At 43.5% G+C, this 11,000-nt stretch overlaps 3 protein-coding genes across 3 annotated transcripts; all 3 read left to right on the top strand.

The window, feature by feature from the left end:
- Nucleotides 1-7,566: 7,566 nt before the first annotated feature.
- Nucleotides 7,567-8,076, top strand: BDBG_03006 (uncharacterized protein). The gene has a single exon (XM_031721054.1). The coding sequence runs from the start codon at nucleotides 7,650-7,652 to the stop codon at nucleotides 7,893-7,895; it is 246 nt and encodes an 81-aa protein (XP_031577466.1). The 5' UTR covers nucleotides 7,567-7,649; the 3' UTR covers nucleotides 7,896-8,076.
- A 43-nt stretch (nucleotides 8,077-8,119) lies between these two features.
- BDBG_16734 (uncharacterized protein) lies at nucleotides 8,120-10,789 on the top strand. The gene is made up of 2 exons (XM_031724620.1): nucleotides 8,120-10,013; nucleotides 10,103-10,789. Exon 1 carries the CDS (start codon nucleotides 9,106-9,108, stop codon nucleotides 9,361-9,363), a length of 258 nt encoding a protein of 85 aa, XP_031577465.1. The 5' UTR covers nucleotides 8,120-9,105; the 3' UTR covers nucleotides 9,364-10,013; nucleotides 10,103-10,789.
- BDBG_16733 (uncharacterized protein) lies at nucleotides 8,120-10,817 on the top strand. Its single transcript, XM_031724619.1, has one exon. It carries the CDS (start codon nucleotides 10,080-10,082, stop codon nucleotides 10,401-10,403), a length of 324 nt encoding a protein of 107 aa, XP_031577464.1. The 5' UTR covers nucleotides 8,120-10,079; the 3' UTR covers nucleotides 10,404-10,817.
- The last annotated feature ends 183 nt before the right edge of the window (nucleotides 10,818-11,000 follow it).

The following is an 11,000-nucleotide window of genomic DNA, read 5'->3' as shown; positions in this document are numbered from 1 at the left end:
GCTCCCCGCTCCATGGTCAATCTAGGCCATGTCATGTTCATGCCTATTATGAAAAGAGCCAGTCTACTACTTTAAGTGTACCCGAGAACTCCGCTCACTCGCTCACTCGCTCGGGTAGGGCTGGGGAAATCTCCACCGCCCGTCAAGTCCTAGATATCCTAGCGAAACTCCTAACCCCCACTAAGCGACCACCTAAACGCCCTTAAAACTCCCTGGGGAACCCGGACCGACCATGACAGCTAAGCAGAACCATCTCGTCTCCAAATCCGTGCCTGGAATATCGTCCAAGCAAATCGCCAAGTTAGGTAGTAGTAGGTAGGTAGTAGTAAAGAAATTCATCCCCAACCCCCCCCGCGAAACCCGCTCCGGTACTAGCGCTCTTTGCTCGCCGAATTCTCGGTATTCCGCAATGTCAAAGTCTTGGCAGCCAAACCTTCCTGGAATGACGTCGGACAGCTCTTGGCCGAGCCGACTGCGCAACTATCTGTACGGAGTATGTAACATGTGTCTGACCCTCGGCACGCACCCATAGGCAGGTTTTTTTGCTTACAGATAGATTACAGATAGATTACAGATTACAGCTTTCACAGTTTACAAGCTAACCCCCCCCCATACAGAGCTGTGCTTGTGCATGTGCACGCTAACGCCCTACGCTACGCACGCGCAACCAACCAGCTGATCGAGAAAAATAAAATAAAAAAATAAATAAAAATAAAAAAATAAAAAATAAAAAACCTAATCGACTTTAATCGACTTTAATCGACATGCTCTTTAGACTAATTGCTGCGGTCGGTCTGTGGTCTGTGCATATCATTATTAGCTTTCCTCCCCGGTTAATATTTCGCATAATGTGGAAAAAGTCGCTTAACTCTTTTTTACGAAAAATTAATAATAATAATAATAAGCACCATCAAATCATGTCGATCATTAAGCGGATTATTCGCCGGCCTTGTCACCTTGTTATGCACTGCTTTTCCTGACTATGTACGATAGAATAGTACCCGCGTAGTTATAAATGATCAGTTTCAAATATCTTGCATTGAGATTGAGAAAAACTAGACTGTAAACTCTGCTAGGTATGTATGTACTGTACATCGCTACACTCTCCCCAAGATCCATGGGTTAATAATAAGGGCTATGATTTCATATGGACAACTACCTACCCTGTGATCTGACCAAAATTGGAAATGACATAACAATAATAGTAAAGGTTGAGGAATTCATAAGGTTTATACTCGAATCCGTGGTCAAGTGACCCGGATTATCAGAATGAATAATAACGAGAAAGAATCTGATTAGAGGTTGCCTACTGCGTAGGTAAGACACATATCCACGGATCCACGTTTTTTATTTTTTCCCTTGGCTAGCTTGATTTCTATGACTCGTTGCCAAATAATTGTAGCATCGGCATGTTTTCCCGAGGAACTCCCCTACGCCAAATCGAGACCAGTCTCGCACCTTCTGCCCATTTTATTGCCTAGGTATTGCTGTGGTTGTGGCTGGTGCATAACGCGGCGCGCATATTGTTGCCCGATCTAAATTGTCTGTGTGGCGCTCACCATGTAACTCTCCAGGGCTCTTCGTACAAATATTCCCGACTGGGGAACAGCTCTGAGTGAAGAGACTGGCGGGACCATTATTCATTATTGACCCACCGGCTGTTTTCCTGATCAATTATTGCGGAAAAAAAAAAAAAATTTACAAAGACAACGACGCATTGACTAGTTATTAGCTTCATATTAAGAACATGCTTTTCATCAGTCAAGCCACAGCTTATGCAGGTACTAAGCTGTCCCTTAAGCGTCATCGCCGAGACCTTTGGCACAACTAGCCCGCATGCAGAGTAGCGTAGTGTGGCTTAAAAATACCCAGTCTAACTGCATTCCCTCTCAAGTCGGCGAACCCCGAATGGTCAAATTTACTAGTGTTTGAAGAATTCAACTTTTTGGTATTTGAATTTTTCTTTTAGCGTAGCACAGCCACTTCTTCAAACCAATCGCATTTCTCCTATGCTTGGCTGATCGCTTTTTCGTGCACAGCGTTACGTTACCGTTGCAACACCCGACTGCCTTCTATGCTTCGCGGTTCCTGAATATGCAGCTCCCGATGAATCCGTTCACCGAGGCCCTGGTTTTACTGCCTATCACAACTAGACCAGAAAATTCAAATTTATTTATATTTTTTCATCGGTTTGAGTAACTTAGCGATTTATTTCTTTTCGGTTTTTTGTTTTTGTTTTTGTTTTGGTTCAAAGTTTAAACTTCCACGAGTCATAACTGACTTACCCGAGACCAGAAACTTCAAGGTCGATGTCGGTTAGGACAACTAAGGTATTATCAAAGGCACCCATGCAATGGTACTGGGCGAGCTTCCAGTCCGGTCCGCCGGGGGAAGTTGGAACTACTACATACAACCTTTCGCTTATCAATCTCGGCTAGTAAGCCAGCGAAACTGAAACTCAACAAGCGCTCTGGTTGTTTGACACTTCCTCACCTTGTAAGTTGTCGGGCGGGCACGGGCTAGGGAAAGTCCGTAGCTCTCGGCTTGTGAAAACGGGACTCAGCCCTACGGACGTATAACTGACTACCAAGGCGCCAAAAAGGTGTGTAAGAAATGAAAATAACACTTACAAAGAAATTACCAGTTTGATATGAACAGAATAATCGGCCGCGGCTCTCACGATGTGCCCGTGTCGGAGCCCTCGGAGTTTTTTTGTGAATGGGGAAGCAGGTGGCAACTGTCATAGAGAAAGCTCTACTCCGTACAGCATACGTATATCTACTCATCATGATCAAGACAGTTCAACGGAAAACACACATCACGTCAGCTTAGAGTTATGTCACGCCATTTCATCATTTCCAAGAATTCTGGGAACACAAATATCCTTCTTTTTGAGCCTTCTTCCTGTCCTCTTTATTCCTCGGGAGGACAACGTGGCAATGGATCATAGATAGAATTGTGCGCCTGAAAGGAATTCCAATGTCAAAAGAGTCTGAAGCACTGAATTCCTTGAGCCATTTTTCTTTTGAATTTAACCATGGTGATGTGATCCTGGTCTTGAAAATCTGTTTTTGAGAGCCACATAGTTCCGCTTGATACTTTTCTTTGAGAGGGTATACAAGAACAGAGTGAGTTGATAACATGATTTGATCTTCAGTGCTTCCTTATCTGATACCTTCCCATCCATATAAAATTAATCCTTGGAGGAAAAACAAATACTAAATTTTTTACAACATAAAAGTAGAAGACAGTGAGTTTTGCAAACCTGTAGAACCACATATAGGGTACGATAGAACTAGTGAGGACTGTTTCGCATGTACACAACATCTAGGTAGAGAGATTTCTCAACCTCACCCACATCGCATGTCATCTATCACAGCTCCCTAGGCCTGGTGCTGGTGGACTAGATTCGCGAAGGACTATCATTCCCACCTTTTCATTTCTATAAGCACTGGGCGGTCGTCTGTATCCCGACATTTTCAGTCGGGAGCGGATAGAACAATCATAAGGCAGCTGAAAACTTTTTTGGAACAACAGCATTCACTAGTAAGCCAGTCATCTATGGAGTGACTCCGAGAGAAATCAAGTTGCATTGAAAAGGTAGAGTAGAGTCACATCTCGCAACTAGTTCCGACAGATGAACGAGTCATGTAACCTGAAAAATAAAATAAAAATAAAAAATACCCTGAAACTCCTGAGGGTCCGGACCAAGCTCTTAGGCTCGGCTAAGGGCTTTTACGTGCTAACTTCTAAGCGATGGCCTGTCACGTCAGCCCTATGGGTATGTCCACCAAGATCGAGACCCATTATTGCCCCAGAGGTTCCGCCCCGGAGACATGAATAATAATATTAATATGTTATACCAACATCAAAGAGAGAGAGGGCACTGGGTTAAAAAGTTAATTATTCATTGATTTCGCAAAAAGTGTATATGTTTTACAAAATGGATATATTTAAATGAAAAAAAAAAAATTAAGGAAACAAGGCATGGTAACTTCTTGCGAGCAAAAATAATCTGCGGGAAAAAAAAAAAAAAAAAAAAAAAAAAAAAAAAAAAAAAAAAAGAATAAATAAATAAAAGAGTAATAATAATGCCCTCCATCAATAATGAATGCACTTTGAACTAGTTTATCTACCTGGGCTTCGTAAAAATATTTGAACTTATTCCCTTTCGCCTCCTTGTAGCGAACAGACCCACAGGATCCAACGATGAAGCTCCCATTCTGATGATTCCCTCGGCAGTTATTGACAGCTGAGTATCTATCTATTCATGGTGCCTAGGTATCCACGAAGGCAGCTGAAAATGAGGCGAATTGCGGGGTCGATTGTGCATACTATCAATGAATAGCAGACTACCACGTCGGCAAATTTATTAACAAGGAGCATGCATTGATATGCGGCTAGTTCGACAGAGTTGATACTCGAATGAGAGAAATCATCAATGAGTTAAGGTAGATCTGCAGTGCCGCCGCATTTGAGTTACAGAGGCCCAACCAACAGAGGGCCTTTGCGTTAAAATTTCGCCGAAGCGCAATTCTCTCTATCAGAAAGAATTCTTCAAGTCTCATTGGTTTTTATTACGGTTTCCTGAAGAAAAAAAGATTACTATTCTCTTAAGCAAAAGCTATTAGCTGTAACTTCAATTGAGCCATTCAGGTGCACCACTACAGTTCACACCAAATGATCATTAGCATAATGCATATGCAGTTCGCTCTTCTCACCCGAGCCTCAAGAGATGCCAGCAAGGAATTGCTTCCCAATTGAAAACCTTGCAGATATCTCTTAACTTTGTTATTAAAGACATAAAGAATCACTAAAAAAGCCTTCCCTTCCAAGAAAAATTAAACCGCAATATTATATATACCCGCTTTTATTCGTTGAATCTAGAACGTAGTTACTCTGCAATTCCATCGCAAGCTCTTTGAGATAAAGTCACTCTTTTTTAAGGAGCTGATATATTCGACACCATGTGCATACCTCATGTATGTATGTAGAATAACTCTGCACTTTTTTCCTTGATTTTATTTACCTGCCAACTTCTCAAACATAAGAGGTTGTTGTCATGTTTTCCCCAAATCAAGAGAGTATGAACACAGGTAGCATGCTCTTTGAACTACTGTCATCTGTAATTCAAATACTTGGAACTTCAAAATCGTCACTTCACATAGGTACTGATTGGTATCAACTGTCAAAAATATGAGACGGAAAAAAAAAGTATAAAATTCTCCTTCTACTGAAATCTCTATGATAGAGCTTTAACAATGCATTGTAAGATGAGATGAAAGTAATAAACACACTTGTTTCATCTCAAGTAATTAGGTACTTTAATAATTACAAAGCAAATTAAAACAATTCATTTTTAATCTGGAATGATATCTTGAAACTTCTCCCTTCTTTGAAAAGAAAAGGAATAAGTCTAATAAAATGATGATCACTTTAATACCAGTCATAATAGAGGAAATGAAAACTTGATTTAATTCAAAGCAAAGCACGAAACCATCTGAAGTAGATTAGTGTGTGCAGGGCTGTTTGAAAGGATCAAAGTCAATGATTGCTTTGTTAGACACTATCACAAAGCCTATTCTTTCCAATGTGAAACACTCTACGGAGTAGTAAAGCAATTATTGCAAGTGTTGCCTATACAAACAAAGGCCTCTTCAACATCAATCAAGCTAAAAGAATTTAGATGGCTTGCATAATAATAGCTAGCCCTCATAAGCTAAAGACCCCGCTTTCACACTCTGGGAAGGAAAAAAAAAAAAAAAAAGGTTAAAACAAGTTCTGTCCTGTAGAGAGAGCTTTGCTGGAATTTCACACTAAGAGTTCAGCAGATCATCATGCAAGATCCTCGCCGATTCAAAGATGGCTAATAGTGTATTGAGGTGGGGGGAGTGAAGTAGCATCAGCATTATGTTGTAGCTACAGGCTGTTGTTAGCATGGCAGGCATGGATCATCATCCTTGCCTGCTGTGCCAACATATGCTCACAAAGTCAAAAAATGCGGGTTCCTACATAACGAAAAAGTCTGAAGAAACTGGTTTTTTTGCTGGCAGATCAGGGAAGGTGTCAGCTGGGACTTTGTCCATGTGCTAATGCACGGTGTACTCTGCACCGCCACATCTGAGCAGATCAAAGGGCATCAATAGTGCGGTTGAAGCTGGAAAACTGTGGGGAATGCTAGTTTGGGCAAAGGTAGGTGAGATGTCCATTTCCTATTTGGTGCTGTAACTGTGGCTGCTTCACCGCCACACTTTCCCCATTTCCAAGTTACGTGGCTAGTGGGCAAGCACGAAGAAAAAGAAAAAAAAGAAAGAGAGAAAAGAAGAAAGAAGAAAGAAAACCTGGCGGATGTTGTGTTACCCCAATACATTTAGCTTCGAAATTGCAGTATTAGGCCCATACGGTGACTTTCACAATGGAGCCAGGAAATCGCTGGGCGGCAGTGACAGCTGGCCCAGGCCTCACCTCATCTAGCATCGAATGTGGCGCCCGATCTGTGGCTGAGTGCCAATGTACCCCATACTATATCCCCTACTATTTGTTCCAAGATTTTGGCCCTGTGAAAGCTTGAGATCGTGCATATCAACATGCATAGATCAGCTTGTTACTGTTATTATTATTATTATTAATTTTTGGAAAAGCCTCTCGTGATGTTGAATTTGGAATCAATTTTCACAAACCTCGGTGATGTGCTGACTGGAGCAGAGGGATTTGAATATGGAGATCAAAGAATACATTCGGCCCAATACAGGGCGTACTCTCCCATCCACTCGGAGAAATATTATGAGCATGTGTAGTTACAGCTACCATCGCTTTCTTGATTTTTATTATTTATCAGAAAATCGCGCTTTATGCAGTTATGCAACACAATAGTTGCAAATAATATAAAATAATGAGTCAGTGATTTGAAAATTAAGCGACAACAACCTGACCCAGAATTATCCATATCCTTCTAGAACAATTCCCTTCTGAGATTTTTCTTCAAGCGCCCGCCCTATGCGCATATCCACTGTGGGGTGGTATTATGATGGAACCACCAGGGTGCTAGTGTTGCACTTGGCCTTCTTTTTTTTTTTTTTGGTGTATCACCCTGGCCAAAACAGGTGGCCCGATGCACGAATTTTTCATTTTACATTACAATACAAGCCCGTGCAGCGACAAATGAACTGGGCCAAAAACACCGTACGCAATCTGCATGGACTAGCGGGTGAAAAGGTTTTCTGTTCTGCATAACAATCCCTGCACCCTTGCAAAGCACAGGGATCGTAGCGTGACATTCGGCATTTTGGGTTCTTCTAGAAGGAGAGAAGAAGCTGCAAGGGCGCTTTTAGGGTCCACCATGATGGTCTGTTCGTGAATGGGCGTGGGGAATTTTCTTTGCCTGGAAATTGAATAATAGACTTTTCTCAGGGCCGGGTCTCGATTGGCTTTCGGCCAGAGTGGGGCACTTGAACCTATTTTTAAACCCGATCCCCGGTGGATACCTCGGTAACTCTAATCGGCCGTGTTATTTATTGATTCTTTTTTTTTTTTTCTCGACGCCAGGCTAGTTATGCATTCTTTTTAGTAAATTTGACAACGCTTGCAGCTGGTTGCTTGCTTGGCGTTTCCTCAACATCAACAACCAGTTCAAAAAAATTTTCTTCAACATGGAACATACTATCCCTCAAATCATCTCGCCGGAATATCTTCGTATTCGAACGGTAATGATGCTGGCTGAGACCTGCATCATCTGTCATAACGCTTTTAACTTGCGCCTCTTTGGCCTTCCCCTTGTCCCCCTGACTGAACTCGACATCGCCGCCGGCAACAGGCTACTACCACAGGGGGGCAAAGAATACCACTCGCACTCTTCTACCCTAGTTATTTCCATTCAGATAATGATTATAAGGTAGGTGGACCGTGAGAAACCTCCCGATATTTTACCGTATTCTCAACGACCAACTCTGTGTCTCGGTGTCTCATGCGCCGAACAGGGGAAGAAATGGAAGGAGGAGGGTTGTTATCCCTCCGTACATGCCATACCATGTAATGACTGTTTCGTTTTCAGGTGGACATGGATTAATTCAACACCAAATAGAGATTTTTTTTTTTTTTAATTTTTTTTTTTTTGGCTTTTCTCCTTCGAAAAGCAGGATGCTTCTCCCCTGTTCAGGTTCACTACGCCGTTTTCCCGCCCTTGTCCAGCTATTGGGTGGAACGTGCAGGGTCCGCACTACATTCCGGCACCTTGGTTTATCATAGCTCCCTCTTTATCTCTAACCTCCCAGTTGGGAGGCAACATAGAAGAGAAGGGGTGGCGGGGATCGATATTCAGTGACAATACATATTTGAGGTTAGCTGGGAGCAGCTCGCTTCCTTGTCTTACTCGGATCCGATACTTGGAATTCTATCCTGCTCCCCGAACTGCTACTCTGCTAATCTAATTCGATACCGTGAGCCTCATTCCCTGACAGTCAGTGACAGTCTGACAGGAGAGGAGTGGGCAGGCGGGAGGGAGACGCGCACTGATCGCCATCCTGACTAGCCAGGATTCGTCAACTCGGTTCTCCTTTGCCACAGCTATCTTTCCCACGTCTTGGGTTAGTGTTTTACTCTGCCGTGTTGGCTTTCCGTGCCAGTCAATTGGCCGGGGAAGGGCATGTCTGTGTGGGGAGGGGAAGAGTTTTGTCTGTCATGTTTATCTCTCTCGATTCGAGGCACCCCCCTTGTCCCCAACAAAAGACGCTTCTACAGACGTACATATGTACTCTGCAAGGTAACTCTGCAGACGCGCCACTTGACACGTCTCCTTAGACTTCAGTCCCATCACTCATTGGCCATGAGCCGGAGAAATACTGGATATATCACATGAAAAAGCCATGCCCGGGGACAAAGTCCCCCTAACCATAAGCTTAGTTCAAAATCTTGATGATGATGCTGGAGTAGCTAAGTCCCCTAGGCGTCGCACGAACCAACCGGGCCAAAGGAGATGCGGATCTCGAGGTTTCCTCTCATCCCCGGTGACAGGCCGATCCGCGCCACTGGGAATGCGACTGGGGAAAGAAAATCAGGGCCCGTTCCAGGGATGGATAGGTGGCGAGCCGTTCACCTAGATGCACAGTGATGGGAGGAACGATGGATATCTTGGAAATATTAAACCCTTCAGCCAGCCTCTTTTTCTTCCTTTCGAAATCTCTTGTTCGTGATTTGGCGGGTGCAAAGCTACCCATTAGTTTTCTGCACATTACCTTTTTCCTTGTCCTTCTATCCACTCCTTTAAAAAAGGGGCACCGAATGGGGGATGCCAGAGCGATTCCCCTAACTTATGGGAGCCACGGCAAGTGGCGGTGTAGTTGGGAGTTGTTCATAGGATATCGATGAGACGTTTGAACTAAGGGCTTCGTATCCCTATACCGCTCTACAGGGAGCGAAAAATGAAGGCATCGCCATGCATCTCTCTGCTGGTGTTGCTGGCAAAAATATGTGCAGGAGTCCAAGATATGTTTCTGGGGATGTTCCAATCAATTCACTCGCCCCAGGTGAAGAGTAGGTTCTGATATGCTGCCGGTCCCATGGCGATAAATGGCCTCACCGCATCAATCATATCTTGACTCCTCAGACCGTTAGGATGAGATAGCTCGAGACTAGAGCCAGGGAGGGGTCAACTTCTTGGGGATATCAGTTACGAAAATTGTCTAGACATTTTTGATTGGAGGCCGAAGTTGTGGCAAGAGTTCCTTGCTGCAAAATGCGTAGAGGTTGGACTTGACTTCAGATATACCTGTCTCATATCCCGCTTCTGCGGGTGAGGAAGCCTCCTTCACATAAAGTCACGTTCGAGGCAGTACCCATCATGCGTTGCTTGCTTTTGACTGACGAGGCGCTCCATTTTACATCCACATCAGCGTCGAAACACTCTTCATCCAGAAGTTACTTGCCCCTGAAATCATTCTGGTTCAGAAACGGGAGCTCCTTTCACATTCTTGTCACGAGACGTTGATATTGCTAAAGCATTTACAGGTGCTCCCCAGGTAGGATAAGATCCAGCATCCAGCATTTAACGTTCCTGAACTTCAGTTTACTCTTTCGGAGATGTTATGTTGACCAATTCTACTTTCAGAATTGCTCTTTCCTACTGTCCTCTCCTACATTGCACGAAACCCGGGCCTTGCACGCCGGATACGGTGGGCCTCCATTCTCTATCAATGGGGTGTCTCTCTCTAGTGACTGTGGTAGAAGCTATTTCCTTCACTTACAAGTATGACATGAACCGTTCCAGACAACGTGAATTTCATACTCTCCTTTTGAACGCATCGAAAGCGGTTCAGCTGTGTCAGAAGTGGATAAGAGGCGCCAGAAAATGTGAATATATCTGTTTTTCGATTTCATCTACAGGGTACATGTACAATTCTAATCCCTAAGGCATACCTTGGAAGGGGAGCTGGGGGAAACGATCATGGCGGTACCAACAATAAAGGGCATGGGAGAACCCAGCAGCGCGCTCTTCTTTTAGCCCCTGAATCATCGAATGGCCCATCTACTAAGTCCCCCTTTAAACAACGGATTATTGATATGTTTGGCATTCTTTACTCACTTGTCTTCCTTCCCTCCCCATGGTCTATAAATTTGCATTTTCCCCCTCCCCTGCACATGCACCGTTGAATACGCTGCAAATATAAAGTCATCCTCAATTCGCCAAACAAAAGAAAGAAGTTGGCGGGAAAAAAAGACACTGCAAAATTGCGACTTGCGGAACTGATTGAAATATGAAATGAAAATATAACCCGTTTAACCACCTGGATCACAATAATCTACATACTCCCTTTATCCTTGTCCTTTTTACTGAACGGATGGTTACGTTGAAAAATAGTGAAGGAATTTTATTACTATTCATTGCAGGCACAAAGGAGGGTGGCATCAACAACCCCCACTCTACGGAATACATATATCCTCGCATTTCTTGCCCGATTTAAACGCAGGAGCCATTATATCAACGATAGAGAGAATTGAATTGTCTG

The sequence above is a fragment of the Blastomyces gilchristii genome (genome assembly GCF_000003855.2).
Source record: "Blastomyces gilchristii SLH14081 genomic scaffold supercont1.4, whole genome shotgun sequence".
NCBI classification, from domain to species: Eukaryota; Fungi; Ascomycota; class Eurotiomycetes; order Onygenales; family Ajellomycetaceae; genus Blastomyces; species Blastomyces gilchristii.
Note: the sequence above shows the minus strand (reverse complement) of the source record. Positions and strands in the feature narration are given on the sequence as shown.

What these genes read in the sequence shown, in the direction of transcription:
- BDBG_03006 (XM_031721054.1), top strand. Translation starts at nt 7,650, where the DNA reads ATGGAACATACTATCCCTCAAATCATCTCGCCGGAATATCTTCGTATT.
- BDBG_16733 (XM_031724619.1), top strand. Translation starts at nt 10,080, where the DNA reads ATGTTGACCAATTCTACTTTCAGAATTGCTCTTTCCTACTGTCCTCTC.
- BDBG_16734 (XM_031724620.1), top strand. Translation starts at nt 9,106, where the DNA reads ATGGGAGGAACGATGGATATCTTGGAAATATTAAACCCTTCAGCCAGC.